We start from the raw sequence: 18,593 nt of genomic DNA, 5'->3' as shown, positions 1-18,593 counted from the left end.
GTTCCAGATGTGAGGAGTGGAGGCTAAGGAATTTTAATCCCCCCCCCCCCCCCCCCCCCCCTTCTCTCTCTCCCTCTCCGCATGTTCTCTCCCTCTTTCCCTATTGTTGTGTTGCCGCCCCCCACCATCGCCTGCACCACTCCCCCTTCCACAGTTGTGTAGCTTGGCGTACCTCACCACCCTCCACCATGTCTCCTTCCAAGGCCATTAAAGCCCTCACTCTTGCTTGCCTTGCTCTCAGGCATGTCTGTCTTCACATGGTGCAAGCAGGGGCAGGACTTCAATAGCAAACTGTGTGTCCATGAGCGAGCTTTCACTATGTGGGTTCGACTCAACAGGTGCATTTTTAGCGAGGAGGACCTAGGGGCACCCTCCCTCCATTATCAACAACTCATAAATTTTTTAAGCCCATGTCAGCACCTCGCGTAATACCACAAGCCTTCGAGATGTAAGCATAGCCTTCAAGACCAAAGCATAGGTGATTTCATCTTTTTGCCCATGTTCTTGCATAATGGCACATCCCTTCAAGAACAAAGCATAAGTGATTTTACTTCACATCCATTGAAAACAGTGCAGAGCTTTGTGGCCTTGCCTCGCTGTTGGGCACAACCAAAAAATCAGTGCACAAGAGACGACATCCCGCAGAGGCAACTCGTTAAGGATCTTTTTTTTGTGAAGTGCACAACATTTGGCATACATGTCGACCAAGGCATTTCCAAGCATGATGTTTTTTTCTCAACAGCCCCTAATTAACAATATCATTGTGAATTCTTTTGCACATATTAGTGTCTTACATAGTGCCACATGCCTTCAAGTCGAAAGCGTAGGTGGCTTCATCTGGAGAGATGTCCTTGCATCCGCTGAAAATAGCCCAAAGCTTCCTCGCCATGCCCTTGTTTGGCATATCCCGCAATCGGCACATTCCAAGAGTCGACATTTCGCACAGGAATCTCCTCAAGCACTTTTCGTGCTTTCTAAAGTGCACCACACTTGGCATACATGCTGACCAAAACAGTGCCGAGCGCTAGGTTTTTTTTCAACAACTCGACTTATAATATCATTGTGAATTCCTTTGCTTATATCGATGTCTTGCATAGTGCCACATGACTTCAAGATGCAAGCATAGGTGATTGTAACTGGAGAGATGCCCTCGCTTTGCATTTGCTGAAAACAGCCCAGAGCTTCCTGGCCTTGTCCCTGTGCAATCAGTGCACTCCAAGAGACAACATCTTGGGTAGTCAGCTCCTTAAGCGCTTTTGTGCTTTCTGAAATAGACCACATTTGGCATATATGTCGACTAAGGTGCCAACCACCTCGTCTTCTTTCAGCAGCCCATGATAACAATATCATCATGAATTCTTTGGCCTGTATCAACATCTTGAGTGGTGCCACACGTGACACGCCTTCAAGATGCAAGTGTAAGTTGTTGCATCTAGAGAGATTCCCTCGCTTTGCATCTGCTGAAAACAGCCGAGAGCTTCCTAGCCTCGGCATGTCTTGAAATTAATCAAAGTCCAAGAGACAACATCCCGGACTGGTAGCTCCTCTAGCACTTAGGCCGTGCTTTTTGAAGTACACCAGATTTGGCATATATGTTGACCAAGGCATTGCCAAGCATGACGTTCCCGACTAACAATATCATTGTGAATTCTTTTCCCCATATTAATGTCTTGCATAATGCCACATGCCTTCAAAATGCAAGCGTAGGTAATTGCATCCGAAGAGACACCCTCACTTTGCATCCTCTGAAAACAGCCCAGAGCTTCCTGGCCCTACCCCTGCCCTTGTTGGGTATATCCCGCACTTGGAACAATCCAAGAGAGGACATCTCGGACAGGCAGCTCCTCAAGCAACTTTTGTGCTTTCTGGAGTGCACCACATTTGTCATACATGTCGACCAAGGCAGTGCCAAGCATAATGTTTTTTCTCAACAGCCCTTTATTCACAATATCATCTAGAATTCTTTTGCACATATCATTGTCTTGCATAGTGCCACATGCCTTCAAGACAAAAGCGTAGGCGGCTTCATCTGGAGAGATGTCCTCACTTTGCATCCGTTGAAAATAGCCCATACCTTCCTCGACGTGCCCCTGTTTGGCATAGCCTGCAATCAGTGCATTCCAAGTGTCAACATTCCGGACAAGAACCTCCTCAAGCACTTTTTGTGCTTTCTGAAGTGCATCACACTTGGCATGCCAAGCACTAGGTTTTTTCCAACAGCCCCCGACTATTAATATCATTGTGAAACAATTTTCCCATATCAGCGTCTTGCGTAGTACCACACGCCTTCAAGATGAAAGGATAGGTGATTGCAACTAGAGAGATTTCCTCGCTTTGCTTCTGCTGAAAACAGCTCAGAGCTTCCTGGCCTTGCCCCTGTTGGGCATATCTGGAAATTAGTGCACTTCAAGTGACACATCCCGGGCAGGCAGCTCCTCAAGCAATTTTTGTGCTTTTTGAAATAGACCACATTTGGCATACATGTCGACCAAGGTAGTGCCAAACACCACGTTTCTTTCAACAACCCCTGACTAACAATATCATTGTGAATTCTTTTGCCTGTATCAGCATAAGTGGTGCCACATGCCTTCAAGATGTAAGCGTAAATGATTGCATCTGGAGATATGCCCTCGCTTCCCATCCACTGAAAACAGCCTAGAGCTTCTTGGCCTTGCCCCATTTGGCATATCTTACAGTCAATGAATTCCAAGAGACAACATCCCGGACAGGTAGCTCCTCAAGCGCTGTCTGTGCTTTTTGAAGTATACCACATTTGGCATACATATCGACCAAGGCAATGGCAAGCATGATGTTTTCTTTCAACAACCCTTGACTAACAATACCATCGTGAATTCTGTTGCCGATATCAGCGTCTTACGTAGTGCCACATGCCTTCAAAATGCAAGTGTAGGTAATTACATCCAGAGAGATGGCCTCACTTCGCATCTTCTGAAAGCAGCTCAGAACATCCTTGGATTGCCCCTGTTGGGCATATCCCGCAATCGAAACACTCCAAGAGAGGGCATACGGGACATGCAAATCTGTCAAAGTCGACGATGCGGGAGCATAGAGACTAAGGGGAGAAGGCACGAGAGAGAGAGAGAGAGAGAGAGAGAGAGAGAGAGAGAGAGAGAGAGAGAGAGAGAGAGAGAGAGAGACTGCTGAACCAACCAACCTTGGCAATGAAATGATGATAATACAATGAGGGCTGAGGGTTGTTGACAAATAAGTAAAATAAATACCTAAAAGCCAAACTAAATAATGGAATGACATTGGAAGTCTTTTGCCTGTATCAACATCTTAAGCGGTGCCACACGCCTCCAAGATGCAAGCGTAAGTGATTCCATCGCTTTGCATCCACTGAATACAGCCCAGGATTTCCTCGCCTTGCCCCTGTTCGGCATAACATGCAATCCAAGAGACAAAATCCTGGATAGGTGGCTCCTTGAGCACTTTCTGTGCTTTTTGAATTACATCACATTTGGCATACATATCGACAAGGCATTGCCAAGCACGACGTTTTCTTTCAATAGCCCCTGACTAACAATATCACCGTGAATTATTTTGCTGGTATCAGTATGTGCTACACATTTCAAAAAAGAAAAGATTAATGAGCATCATCTGAAGATGCTGTCCCATTGGAATTCCAAGCAGCGACTTGGAAGCAAAGGCTCTCTCTCTCTCTCTCTCTATTGTAGCTTTGTGGACTTCCGCAAAGCTTTCGACACGGTACCCAGAGCTAGACTGATGCGCAGACTACAGGAAATGGGAGTACCCACAGAACTCATTTGGGGGATCATGGCATTGTACAGATCAGTAGTAGGACATGTACGCACCCCGGAGGGACTTTCTACACCGGTTCACTCCACTATTGGGGTGAAGCAGGGCTGCCCGCTCTCTCCTACTCTTTTCGGTATGTATGTGGATGAGGTTTCTGACTACATTGACAGCGATGGGGATAAAGGTGCTCAATTGGCAGGGACATGGATTCCACTTTTGTTATATGCTGATGACATAGTGTTGATCTCCGAATCCCCAGAAGGAATGCAACGTCAATTGGATGCTTTGCATACGTTTGCCCACGAAAGTGGTTTGTCTGTCAACCTGGGTAAAACCAAGGTTATGGTGTTTAATACCACCCCACAGTGGATCAGGAGGTCAGCACCTACATTCACATACGGCCAGGAGACTGTGGAGTACACAGACGCTTACACTTACCTTGGAGTGGTTTTTAGCGGACCTGCATTCTCACTCAGAAGAGCAGCAGAGACTAGACTTACTAGAGCCCGCGCAGCATTGGGTAGATTGGAGAGGATGTGTTCGCAGGTTCAGATTCAGGAGCCCCGGATGAAGCTCTGGCTCTTTGACACCCTGGTGGCTTCAGCATTGCTCTATGGGGCTGAGATATGGGGACCTTCACTGGATCACCACGGGAGGCCGTGTCGCTCAGACGGATGGGGGAACATGGAGAAACCTCTCGTCTCTATGATCTCGCGGCTCATTAGAGCCAAGGCATCAGTACCACGGGCCATTATCCGAGCAGAGCTAGCGGCCCCCCCTCTAGTGGTAGAGGCGCTCACCAGATCAGTCTCCTTCATAAACCGCACATGGGAACTTCCCAGAGACAGATATGCCCGCATAGCACTTGAGTCCTCTCGACAGTTAGCCATACAAGGAGATACAACATGCTGGTATGGGGAGATGACATCATGGTTTCAGGCGCATGGGTTCAGCATAGACAGGCTACCACCATTCTAGTACTCATTGGATGCACCATCTCTCATTCTTACACAGTCGGAGATCACCAAGCTCATCCGCCAAGACCTGACCCAGCTAGACACCAGGAGGACATGGATACAACCAGCACAAGAACTGGGCACGAAGATGGCTTTCTACAGATACCACCTTCTCCAGCTTACAGAAGATGGTTTTGTGATGAGACCCAGATACATGGATACCCACCTTTCTCATGGGATACGGTGTGCTATTGGCCAGTTACGCACATCGTCTCACCAGTTGCGGATTGAAACTGGGAGATACAGCGGAGTACCAGCAGAGGCCAGGACATGCCCCTTGTGTGACATGGAACCTGAGACAGAGCTGCATTATACATGCCACTGCCCCGTCTACTACGAGATACGAGGCCGCTTCCATTGCTTGTTCAGAGAGGGTTTTGGACCACTCTCAAGAGTAATGGGATACGAAGATCAAAGATGCCTGGGTTTGTTCTTGCTCGAGCTGCGCAGACACAAAGAGAGCCTGATGAATGGCGAGGCTAACCAGTCTCAAAGACAGATTACAGACTTCTTCAGAGCAGACACAGGACATCCGCAAGAGCCACTCCCACAACAGAGCTCCCCCCCGGCTCACACCAGAGGCACACTGATTGACCGAGCGATTGAATTGGGGAAATCCAGGCGCCCACGACTGCGCAGGACTACACAGCATCGACGGAGGCTACGTCAAAAGATTCAGAGCACGCTGGCCAGGCATGCACGACGCCCGGTCAGACTACTAACCATGGAGGAAATTGATGAGATTCGCCAACGACAGATGCTAGATCTTCTGTGATTCAACTATCCCAACTAGCCGCCCCCCTTATATCTTCTGTGATTCAACTATCCCAACTAGCTTAGTTTTCAGCTTAGCTCACATAGACCAATCTAGAATCCCATTGTATATATCTTTGTTTTGTACTGTTGTTAGGCTATTTGGTTACTCTGACTTTGTGTCAGATCCACCACCTTGTAACTTTCTGGTCTCATAGGTCACTATGGCCTTTTGAAGACGTTAATATAACATTTCATTTCATTTCATTTCTCTCTCTCTCTCTCTCTCTCTCTCTCTCTCTCTCTCTCTCTCTCCTCAAGCACAGGGATGGCTACTCCAAAGACCCCCGCCAAAGCAAGACCGAGCTTTGCAACAGTACTGGCAGCCCCTAGCAAACTTGATCGCATCACGCAGTTGCAAGCAACTCTTGATCGAGTCTTGGAGGAAAACTTTGAACTCAAATCTCGCCTGAGCAAATTAGAAGAACAATTCAACTCTATGGCTGGCCTCACCACCGACAAGGTAAAGGAGGTAGAGGCAAAGGTTAACCAAGTTCACTCAACAACCATCGCCCAAGTAAGGACGTGTGTAACAAAGGAAATCTCCGAACAAAAATCTCAAGAAGATAATGCCCTCAAGGTACGCATCGGTGGGCTCCCCTTGCAGTGGTGCACTGTTGAGGACACCCTTGAAGAGGCAATCATCAAACTCAACAATATTATTGAGCCAGTCAACATCAAGTCAGAGAATGTCGCTTGGATCAATGACACACATCGTCATGTACGTCCCGAGCATTGTGTCCTTACCTTCAAGAACAAAGAGGAGCGGGTAAAGTTTCTACGTCAATCCCGCCTTCTCAAAGAAACCAAGCTTTGGATTGCAGAAGAACTGACCATGAATCAACTCAAGAGTAAAGCGAGCGAGCTTAAGAAGGTGCATGAAGCGCGTAAGCAAGGCAAATGGGCAGTCTATCGAGGAGGCAAAGCGATCATCCAAGAATTCCGAAATCCCAAACCAGCTCTCTCCACAGCCGACCCTTAGGTTTTTGTTTGTTTTCTCCTTTTTTCCTACCCTACTCTCTTGATGGACCCTCAGTCCTTAACTGATATGTATCAGCCCACACTGAGAATGAATCGTTGTAATGTCTGTGTTTTTGGTCCCATAGGTCATATATGACCTTCGTGGACGTTAATCCAATCTATCTCTCTCTCTCTCTCTCTCTCTCTCCATTTGCATGCTAGCGACCACGTGTGGCTCTCTCTCTCTCTCTCTCTCTCTCTCTCTCTCACACACACACACACACACACACACACACCCCAAAGCTCTCTCTGCTTAGAGCACGCACAGGAGCCTTGGGATCCTTGCTCCTGCAGTGTGCGAGGGACTCTCTCTCTCTCTCTCTCTCTCTCTCTCTCTCTCTCTCTCTCCACCTACTGCCTACTGCCTCTCCCTCTCGCCACCTACTGCTGCAGCCCCTCACGCCCCTCACCCGTTGCAGCCCTCACGCCACCTACTACTGCTCTGTTTTGCGCTGCCCACGCAGCCCACTCAGTCCCACGCGCTCTCTCTCAGCTGGATAGCAACGTGTTTACTCTCTCACAGCAACACGTAATCAACTGGACTGCGCCCCCCCCCCCCTCCTCCCCCTTACTCGTGGCTGGACTGCGCCCCCCCCAAGTCCGTAGGTGCATTACAGGGCAAAAGCGCGCAGTCACACCTGAAATTTTTCGGACCTTTTTCGAAACTGCAAAATTTATTCAGACCTGCAGATTTAGAAAATACAGAATTTACATTTACATTTTTCACGAGTTGCAGACCTGCAGGGAAATTTCAGAATTTCAGAGTCACATCAATTTCAGCATTGACAGAAATTTGCAGAAAAGGAAAATCTCAAAAAATGTATGATTGATATGGGGAACACACATGTATGCATTATGCGGGACAGGGATGTATGTGTGATGTGGACATAGTGGGTTGACCTGTCAGAAGTGCAGATTGTATTTTTTTTTTGATATTTTTTGATGGAGGTCATGACTGCTTCGCCGGTATGTAAGTTGTGCTTACAAACAAGCGGATTACACAAATGGAAAGGGAGATGAAAGACTGGAAAGCAGATATGGAGGGATGGTGGAAAGAAAAGGCCAACCTTCTTCAAATGTTTCTCAACGAAGGTGCGCAGTGGAAGAAAGAGAAAGAGGACCTGCACGCAGAGCTACAAGCACTTAAGGCGGACTCCAAAGCACTTAAAGAAGAGGTCTCAGCTCTCAAGCGAGAACTTGCTGATAGAGCGAGCAGTGGACTAGAGGAGGGGGAATTCCAGCCTTCGGTAGTAGAGGAAATCAAGGTCATCAAAGAGCAAGTATGGATGATCAAAGAGGAGGAGAAACAAAAAATGGTAAGGACGTCTTCGTGGATGGATGTGATCACGAAGACGCAAAAGAAGGCGGATGAGGCCGAGAAGTGGATAGAAGTCGCTAAGAAAGGGAAAGGGAAAGAAACCACATCTGTCCCCACTCCTACAATCATCAACATGACTCTAGAAGAAGAACAACAAAGGAAAACCAGAGCTTTGCATATAAGAGTAACCGGTCTAAAAGACCGAGATGAGGTGGAAGGGGAAGTTGAAGAACTTCTCCGCATGATGGGTAGTGAGGCTACTCATACAAAAGCATGGAGGGTGGGGAAGAAGACACAAGGCAATGGGGAGACTTCAAAAGGGAGAGCTCTAATCATCCGTTTCCCATCCATGGAGGCAAAGAAGGACTTCTTGAAGAAGCGTCCTACACTAAAGAAAACGGGCATATTCCTTGGAGATGACCTCACTCTCACACAGCTTGCGCATATGAGAGAGGTAATGCCAGAGATTCAAGCGGCAAGGGAGAAGGGAAAGACGGCCTTCTATAGAGATGGCTGGGTTGTGATTGTAGAGTGGCGCTCCACATGATGGTGCGAGACCCATGGGACCACCCTCAAAGTTGCCATGTGGAATTGTTATGGATCTATGCGACTTGATGTGGGCGCCTTTGAGGATAGTTTCAGGGGAAGAGACATCGTCTTCTACTCTGAGACACATCACGCCCCTGGGCAGTCTATGCCTCACATTAGTGGATATAGATGGGAGACTGCCTATAGACAGGAGACACGATCAGAGCGCAGAGGGCGAGGATCAGGAGGAGTGGCAGTGTTATTCAGGGAGGAGTTGCAGCCATTGATACATATAGCCCGCAGAGATGAGCAAGCTAGGTACATGTGGGTGAGACTGAGAGCAGAGACAGACATATATCTTTACATTGCTACTTGCTACTTTCCCCCGAGCACGTCAGTGTATGCACCACCCAGAGGACAGTCCCCTTTCTCTATTTTGGATGATGACATATGGGAGTTCTCTAGAGATGGTGACATCATCATCCTAGGGGATTTCAATGCTAGGACTGCCCATCATCAGACAGTAGTTTATGATACTTCAGAGGAGATGCTGAGAGAGCTGGATGCTGCAGAGACGGGCCTATCCAGACTATCACAAGATGGAGAACACACTGAGTATGGACAACACTTGATAGACATGGGGACTGCACATGTATTGGCCATCTTGAATGGCCTACAGAGATTTCCCGCTTCAGGGGGTTTTACATGCTTTCCACACAAACATGGAGCCAGCACAGTGGATTATGTCATGGCACAGCCGAGCCTCATCTCTAGTATCCAGGATCTCACGGTTGGACCCAGACCTGTTGGTGTGGCAGTGGATCATGCATGCTCTAGTGTCAATGACCATCGCTTTTCAGTTTAGTGTAGCACACAGGCTACGGACAGCAGCCCCTACTCGCTACACCTTCACGCGGGAGACAGACTCTGTATACATAGATGGGATCTACAGACGCCTATGCAGAGAGGAGCCAGGGTGACCTCTGGAGGAGCTTACTACTATATTGACACAGACACTACATGATGCAGTAGCAGAGACATACCCACATACCCAGCCTGAGCAGAGACGCCGTTCGGGGAGCATGCCCAAGAACAGTTGGTATGATGAGGAATGCCGGGACACTAGAGCTAGACTTCAGAGGGAGGTGATTTGGGGGACATCACTCACAGACAGTCACAGATTGACTTCCGACGCCTAGTGAGGCGAAAGAAGAGGGCATTTTTGGCTCGACTAGAGCAGGATCTATGTCAGTTGTTCTTGAGTCAGGACTCACGTGAGGCATGGCGGCTCTTTCAGGAGCACTCTTCCCCCCCCGCCATCACTTCTACAGAGGATTGGGGCCAGTACGCATCATCTCTGTACACAGTTCTTGAGCAGCCCCCCATTCCCGCCCCTCCCGATCCATGCCCACACACATGTGCTTTTTTCACCGCGGAGATGGTGAGGAAGGCCATTGACAGGATGAGGACTGGGAGAGCATACGATCATGATGGTTTAGTGGCTGAGCATTTCACGCATGCCAAATATCTACTAGCAGAGCTTCTAGCAGTGATGTTTAACCGTGCCATTTGTGAGGGCTTGCCTGATACTTGGAGCCTATCTACTATTGTACCTATCTTCAAGTCGGGAGACCCTATGGAGCCTGGGAATTATCGCACTATCATGATTGGACACACATTGGCATGGTTGTACGCATCTATTCTTGAGCAGCAGCTGAGTAGATGGGCAGAGAGGGAGGGGATACGCGCAGCCGGGTAGGCAGGGTTCAGGAGGGTTTTTTCTACTCTTGACCATATCTTGACACTCAGAGCCATCATTGAGGAGGGTAGATCGCGTGGGAGACGGATCTATTGTAGCTTTGTGGATTTCCGCAAAGCATTTGACACAGTGCCTAGAGCTAGATTGATGCGCAGATTACAGTAGATGGGAGTACCCACAGAGCTCATTTGGGGGGTCATGGCATTATACAGGTCAGTACTGGGGCAGGTACGCACCTCAGAGGGTCTATCCACATCGATTCACTCCACTATTGGGGTGAAGCAGGGCTGCCCGCTCTCTCATGGGACATGGATTCCATTATTGTTATATGATGATGATATTGTGTTGATCTAGGACTCTTCGGAGGGGATGCAACGTCACTTGGATGCTTTGAATAGGTTTGCTCAGGAAAGTGGTTTGTCCGTCAACCTTGGTAAAACCAAGGTCATGGTATTTAATACCACCCCACAGTGGATCAGGAGGTCAGCGCCAGCATTCACATATGGCCAGGAGATTGTAGAATATATAGAGGCGTACACTTACCTCGGAGTGGTTTTTAGTGGGCTAGCATTTTCATTGAGGAGGACAGAAGAGACTAGACTGACCAGAGCCCATGCAACATTGGGTAGATTGGAAAGGATGTGTTCACAGGTTCAGTTTCAGGAGCCTCGGACGAAGCTCTGGCTCTTTGACACTCTCGTGGCTTCTGCATTGCTTTATGGAGCTGAGATTTGGGGACCTTCATTAGATCACCACGGGAGGACAGGCCGCAGTGATGGATGGGGGGACATGGAGAAGCCTCTAGTCTCTATGATCTCGCGGCTCATTAGAGCCAAGGCCTCAGTACCACGTGCTATTGTTCGAGCAGAGCTAGCTGCCCCCCCACTAGTGGTTGAGGCGCTCACCAGATCGGTCTCCTTCATACACCGCATGTGGGAACTTCCCTGAGATAGATATGCCCGCCTTGCACTTGAGTCCTCTCGACAGTTAGCCATGCAGGGAGATACAACATGCTGGTATGGGGAGATGACATCATGGTTTCAGGCGCATGGGTTCAGCATAGACAGATTGCCTCCCTTCCAGTACTCACTGGATGCACCCGCTCTGACTCTTACACAGTCCGAGATCACCAGGCTCATCCGCCAGGACTTGACTCAGCTAGACACCAGGAGGACATGGATACAGCTAGCACAGGAGCTGGGCACGAAGATGGCTTTCTACAGAGAGCATCTCCTCCAACTTACAGTTGATGGTTTTGTGACGAGGCCCAGATACATGGACACCCACCTGTCTCATGGGATATGATGTGCTATCGGCCAGATACGTACATCTTCACACCAGTTGCGGATCGAGACTAGGAGATACAGCGGAGTACCAGCAGAGGCCAGGACATGCCCCCTGTGTGACATCGAGCCTGAGACAGAGTTGCACTACACATGCCACTGCCCCGTCTACTACGAGATACGAGGCCGCTTCCATTGCTTGTTCAGAGAGGGCTTTGGACCATTCTCCAGAGTCATGCAATACGAGGATCAGAGATGCTTCGGTTTGTTTTTGCTCGAGCTACGCAGACACAGAGAGAGCTTGATGAGAGGAGAGGCTAGCCAGTCCCAGAGACAGATCACAGATTTCTTTAGAGCTGCCACTAGACACCCGGAGGAGTTACTACACAGAGCTCGTCGTCTCACACCAGAGGCACACTGATTGACCGAGCGACTGAGCTGGGAGATCTAGACGCCCACGACTGCGGAGTGATCTAGCTATCCCAGCTAGCTGCTTAGTTCACACCTAGTAGTTTAGGATTCCATAGTATTTTATTGTGACATTTGTCATTTCATTTTTGTCATTGTTGTCATCTTGTTACTTTGACTCTGACTTTGTATCAGATCCACCACATTGTAACTTTCTGGTCTCATAGGTCACTTTGGCCTTTTGAAGACGTTAATATAACATTTCATTTCATTTCATTTCTCTCTCTCTGTGGATGATAAATCAATCTGTCTATCTCTCTCTGGAAGGACATGCAAAGAAAGCATTTATATGGTAAGTGCAGGCCTTGGCGCCTTGTATTGACAACCTATGGCATTAGGTGAGACACATCTCACCTAGAGATCGCAATTTGCCCTCAAGGGAGGAGCAGTGGTACTCGGGCAGAATCTGGTGTAGGAGGCTAGAGAGAGAGAGAGAGAGAGAGAGAGAGAGAGAGAGAGAGAGAGAGAGAGAGAGATTGCTACCTCATCTCTGCAAGCACAAGCCAAATGGCGCAGAGTCGTGTGCAGGAGCACGCTATATGCCAATGGGAGGAGGGATGACGAGAAGAACAGAGCAGGAAGGTAAATGGCATACAGGTGGACTTGGGTGCAAATGCAAGCATGCGCATTGTGGACGATGGCTGAGGCAGCACAACCGAGGTAAGGACAAGGACCAAGCGCCTGTGGCAAGGAGGGGGAATAAAGGAATCTTGAGACTAACGAAATTTCATTTCATTCTTGCCAGTATGTATCTTAGATAAGTAAATATTGTAGATTTTTCGTAGTGCCACATGCCTTAAAAATGCAAGCGTAGGTAATTGCATCTTGAGATATTGCCTCAATTCACATCCTCTGAAAATAGCCCGAACCTTCCTTGCGCTGCCCATGTTGGGCATATCCCACAATCAAAACACTCCAAGAAAGGGCATACGGGGCAGGCAACTCCTCAAGCACTTTTTGTAATTTCTGAAGTAGATGACATTTGGCATACATGTTGGCTGGGGCATTGCGAAGTACGATCTTTTTTTTTTTCAACAGCCCTTGACTAATAGTATGATCGTGAATTCTTTTGCCCATATCAGTGTCTTGCGTGTGTCACACACCTTCAAGAAAAGAATAGGTGATTTTATCACGTTTTCTTTCAGCAACCGTAACAAACTGTTGACGTGTCAAAGCCTAAAGAATGGAGCCAACTTACAGATGCCGGCCGAGGGGCCTAAACCCTAAGAAGAACAAGTAACAGAAGAAGAAGTCCTACCAACTTATGGGGACCCCCAAGTGAGATAAAGGATTCAAATAAAGCAGGACCCGCGCACACACACACACACACACACACACACACACACACAAATTGATGACGTGGCAGATTTTTTGAAAATTGCGCTATCATGATGACGTGGCAAGCTGTACGGATTTATGCGTTTTGCGCTGGCTGATGACGTGGCAAGCTGTACGGATTTCCGTGATTTACGTTGGTAGCTTTTGGCATTGCTTTTTGGACCAGAAGCTTTTGAGTTTTGAAGGCTTTTCACTGTAAGTGCTTTTCAAGCCAAGGGCCTTTAAATATGAGGTTAGGGCTCATTCTCTGGCATGCTTCCTGGAGAAGGTGCAGAGTCTGGAGTACCGGCTTGTACTGTGTTGATGCAATATAAAGAAATACCGAAAGGGGCGCCAAGGTTTGGGGCCAATACTCTCTGGGGTGGAATTCCGCCACTTTGTGTCGCGTGTTGTCTCTCTCTTCCAGTTCAGTTGTTATTGAAGTGCTAAACGTCTGTTCTTTTCTATTGGCACGTGGTGCCCGTCTTGTGACAGCAACCCTAACAATCTCATCATGAATTCTTTTAGTAGCCCCTGACTAACAATCCCATCATAGATTCTTTTGCCTGTATTAGCATCTTGAGCGGTGGCACACGCCTTCAAGATGCAAGCGTAAGTGATTGCATCCAAAGAGATGCGCTCGCTTTGCATCCGCTGAAATCTGCTCAAAGATTCCTGGCCTTGCCCCCGTTTAGCATATCTTGCAACCAACATATCCTGCAATCAATGAATTCCAAGAGACAACATCCCGGACAAGTTGCTTCTCAAGCACTTTCCGTGCTTTCTGAAGGACACCACATTTGGCATACGTTTCGACCAAGGCGTTGCCAAGCACAACGCTTTCTTTACATTGCTCTTGATTAACGTAAATTCTTTTGCCTGTATCCACATCTTGCATTGTGGAACACGCCTTCAAGATGCAAGCGTAAATGATTGCATCTAGAGACATGCCCTCGGTTTGCATCCGCTGAAAACAGCCTAGAGCTTCCTGGCCTTACCCCCATTCAACATATCCTGCAACCAATGAATCCAACAGACAACATCCCCGATAGGTAGCTCCTCAAGCACTTTTTGTGCTTTTTGAAGGACACCACATTTGACATAAATTCTACCAAGGCCCGTGACTAACAATCTCACCCTGAATTCTTTTGCCTGTATCAGCATCTTGAGTGGTGCGCCCTTAAGATGCAAGCGTGAGTGATTGCATCCAGAGAGATGCCCTTGCTTTGCATCCATTGAAAAAAGCCCAGAGCTTCCTGGCCTTGCTCCCGTTTGGCATATCCTGCAATCAATGAATTCCAGGAGACAACATCCACGACAGGTAGCTCCTCAAGCACTTTCTGTGCTTTTTGAAGGACACCACATTGGGCATACATTCGACCAAGGCATTGCCAAGCACGTAGCCGGTGACTAACAATCTCATCCTGAATTCTTTTGCCCGTACCAGCATCTTGAGTGGTGGCACGCGCCTTCAAGATGCAAGCGTAAGTGATTGCATCTAGAGACATGCCCTTGCTTTGCATCCGTTGAAAACAGCCCAGAGCTTGGTGACCTTGCTCCCATTCAACATATCCTCCAATCAATGAATTCCAAGAGACAACATCCCGGACAGGAAGGACACCACATTTGGAATACATATCGACCAAGGGCCCTAGACTAACAATCTCATCATGAATTATTTTTCCAGTATCAGCATCTTGAGCGGTGGCACACGCCTTCAAGATGCAAGCCTAAGTGATTGCATCCAGAGAGATGCTCTTGTTGTGCATCGGCTGAAGTCTACTCAGAGCTTCTTGGCCTTGCCCCCGTTTGGCATATTGTGCAATCAATGAATTCAACGAGGCAACATCCCGAACAGGTAGCTCCTCAAGCACTTTTTCTGAAGGACTCCACATTTTGCATACATATTGTCTAATGCATTGCTAATCACGATGTTTTCTTTCAACTGCTCCTGACTAACGAGAATTCATTTGCCCGTATCAGCATTGTGAGTGGTGGCACATGCCTTCAAGATACAAGCGTAAATGATTGCATCTAGAGAGATGCCCTCACTTTGCATCCGTTGAAAACATTTGTGGCCTTGCCCCCGTTTGGCATATCTTGCAACCAATGAATTCTAAGAGACAACATCCTGGACAAGTAGCTCCTCAAGCACTATCTGTGCTTTCTGAAGGACACCACATTTGGCCTACATTTTCCCAAGGCATTGCCAAGCCCGACATTTTCTTTCAACAGGCCGTGACTAACAATCTCATCCTGAATTCTTTTGCCCGTATCAGCTTCTTGATTGGTGGCACACGCCTGCAAGATGGAAGCGTGAGTGATTGCATGTAGAGAGATGCCTTTGCTTTGCATCCGCTGAAAACAGCCCAGAGCTTCGTTCAGCATATCCTGCAATCAATGGATTCCAAGAGACAACATCCCAGACCGGTAAATCCTTAAGCACTTTCTTTGCTTTTTGAAGGACACTACATTAAGAATACATACGACCAAGGCATTGCCAAGCACGACATTTTCTTTCAACAACTCATGGCTAACAATCTCATCCTGAATTCTGTTGCCCATATCAGCATCTTGAGTGGTGGCACACGCCTTCAAGATGCAAGCGTAAGTGATTGCATCTCGAGAGATGCCTTTTCTTTGCATCTGCTGAAAACAGCCCAGAGCTTCTTGGCCTTGCCCCCGCTTGGCATATCCTGTAATCAATGAATTCCAAGAGACAACATCCCAGACCGGTAGCTCCTCAAGCACTTTCTATGTGTTCTGAAGGACACCACATTTGGCCACCAAGGCATTGCCAAGCATGACGTTTTCTTTCAACAGCCCCTGACTAACAATATTGTTGCGAATTCTTTTGCCAGTATTAGCATCTTGAGTAGTGGCATTCGCCTGCAAGATGCAAGCATAGGTGATTGCATCTCGAGAGATGCCCTTGCTTCGCATCCGCTGAAAACAACCCAGAGCTTCCTAGCATTGCCCTTGTTCGACATATCCTGTAATCAATGAAGTCCAAGAGACAACATCCCGGACAGGTAGCTCCTCAAGCACTTTCTATGCTTTCTGGAGTACACCACATTTGACATAGATGTCAACCAAGGCATTGCCAAACGTTTTCTTTCAAAAGCCCTTGACTAACAGTATTGTCGTTAATTCTTTTGCCCATATAAGTGTCTTGCGTAGTGCCACATGTCTTGAAAATGCAAGCGTGGGTAATTGCATGGTGTGAAAAACAGTCGACAGCTTCCTGGCCTTGCACCTGTTGGCATATCTTGCAACAATTAGAACACTCCAAGAGAGGGCATCCTAGGCAGGCAACTCCTCAAGCACTTTTTTGTGCTTTCTGAAGTAGACGACATTTGGTATACATGTCGGCCAAGGCATTGCATTCCCTCTTTCCCTCTTTGCCTCTCTCGCTCCTTCGCTCACTCAATCGCCATGCATGTCACCCCCGTCGTCCGGAGGACGAGTCACACACTCATTGGATTAAAGCCCCAATGGTGGGCCATTAGGGAGTTGGGGCATGTCCCAATTTAAGGGCACTTTTTAAGGTCAAGGTTGCCCTGATAAGTGTACAACTCCGAACGACTAATGTGGTTAGCATGTAGACGCCAGCGTCATTTCAATCTTTGCTAGAATCCATTTTTTATTTATTTTTGGAGAGGGGTGAGTGATATATATTTACATTACTTTTTTGAGCTACAAATAAAAAAACTTGCAAACAAGCTATTCATGAACTTGCCACGGACAAAGCCGTCAAGTTCCTTGCATTCTATCAATCCTTGCCACAATGTAATATATGTAAGGGTGGGGTAACTGTTTTGATCCCCCTCCCCTCAATAACTTTACCTCTTTGAGGTAAAGTTGGTATTACACCTCTTTTCTTGCACGTGTGTGTGAGAGAAATGCCATCTCATCCAACACTTCATCCCTTGTCTTGCGGTCACCCCCCATCCGTGTTGGGAGCTGGTCCCGTTGGACGCTTGTGGAGCATACAACACAAAGCTTGCATTAAATGAACCCTCGTCCCCCTATATGCGCTACAAAATTTGCTTTGTTTCTTGTTTTTTGTAGCGCATGTAGTGCAACGGCCGTTGCACTCTATGCCCTGCACGCACCCAGTGGGATGCAGCTCTAAGCATGGAACTAACGTCTTAAAACAGGATGAAGCTTGTTTCAATCAACACCTTACATGAGATAAACAATGCGTGCCTATCCATGCACCACAATCATTAAAAATTGAGAAGACATTCTTAAAGCAATAATGGATGGAGCAAGATTACATTGGTACAAGAAGGTATCTTTCTTGAAGGGAATGAGCATATTTGCTTCCCAAGTAAAGGCAAGCTTTGTGAAGGCCTATACACTTCAAAACAAACAAAGGCAGAAGCATACTAGAGTTTTGAACAATTGAAAATGAGCAATACGAATTTTGGAAGGATGAACAGATTGCATGGGAATTCACAACCCACGAGAGGAAATCTTCTTGTTTTGGTTTTCTCCATTGCGAGAAATTCTCTCGTCATGCTGGGGCTGATGAGCAAAGCAAATACGTATGTGTGTGTGTGTGTGTGTGAGTGAGAGAGAGAGAGAGAGAGAGAGAGAGAGAGAGAGAGAGAGATCATACACGGTCACTGTTGAGGGTATTGGAAGAAGCGGCAAATGATGGAAAGAGGCACGCACCACCACCACCACCTCAGGCTCAGCCAGCCTTCCAGCACTGCTTTTAACCCAAGCTGATGTAAATCGTTTTCAACACTCTCGCGTATCCTTTTCGATCTGCTCATTGACTCCCTGTTTCACACCTTCATTCCTTTCGGTACTCGAGTTGCCATTGAAACTTTTGACGTACATTCCCCTTGTCTATATCCCACGGGGTCCAAGCCGTGGGATCGGTGGCCCATATTCAAATTGGAGCTATCGTCGGATCTCGACCATTAGATCCGTAAAAACTAATTTTGAAATTTTGGTTTTTTCATCCCAAGATTATACTTTTTGAAATTATAAATGCATGATCCCACATTTAAAGCAACGTATGCATTTGGACGTGATGGTTAGGGTGTCGAGCTTTAACCCTATTCACGAGGGTTCAATTCATGGGTGCAAGGCGTTTTGAGATTAAGCCCTCCATCTCGAGATTAGTTTTTATTGCACTAATCTTGGGATGGACGGCCAAGATTCAACGGCGACATGAATTTGAATATGGATCGTCGATCCCATGGTTTGCACTCGTGGCACTTAAAGGGAGTTTTGGCACCCCCCACATGGAGGGGGGTAAAATATAAGAACATGCC

At 47.5% G+C, this 18,593-nt stretch overlaps 2 protein-coding genes across 3 annotated transcripts; one reads left to right on the top strand and one right to left on the bottom strand.

Moving 5' to 3' along the window:
• Nucleotides 1-57: 57 nt before the first annotated feature.
• LOC147462607 (putative pentatricopeptide repeat-containing protein At3g13770, mitochondrial) lies at nucleotides 58-18,119 on the bottom strand. Of its 2 annotated transcripts, none has more exons than XM_086484511.1 (2): nucleotides 17,927-18,119; nucleotides 58-3,583 (listed from the first exon to the last, which is right to left on the bottom strand). In XM_086484511.1, exon 2 carries the CDS (start codon nucleotides 2,238-2,240, stop codon nucleotides 1,773-1,775), a length of 468 nt encoding a protein of 155 aa, XP_086340637.1. In that variant the 5' UTR covers nucleotides 2,241-3,583; nucleotides 17,927-18,119; the 3' UTR covers nucleotides 58-1,772. The 2 variants fall into 2 exon arrangements, with proteins under 2 accessions (XP_086340637.1, XP_086340641.1); XM_086484515.1 differs by having other exon boundaries at nucleotides 58-3,540.
• Nucleotides 5,875-7,165, top strand: LOC147462608 (uncharacterized). Its single transcript, XM_086484509.1, has one exon. The coding sequence runs from the start codon at nucleotides 5,878-5,880 to the stop codon at nucleotides 6,589-6,591; it is 714 nt and encodes a 237-aa protein (XP_086340635.1). The 5' UTR covers nucleotides 5,875-5,877; the 3' UTR covers nucleotides 6,592-7,165.
• Nucleotides 18,120-18,593: the final 474 nt, after the last annotated feature.

This window comes from Adiantum capillus-veneris, chromosome 2, assembly GCF_014529385.1.
Source record: "Adiantum capillus-veneris isolate H3 chromosome 2, ASM1452938v2, whole genome shotgun sequence".
Taxonomy (NCBI): Eukaryota; Viridiplantae; Streptophyta; class Polypodiopsida; order Polypodiales; family Pteridaceae; genus Adiantum; species Adiantum capillus-veneris.
This window is presented reverse-complemented; position numbering and strand designations above follow the sequence as displayed.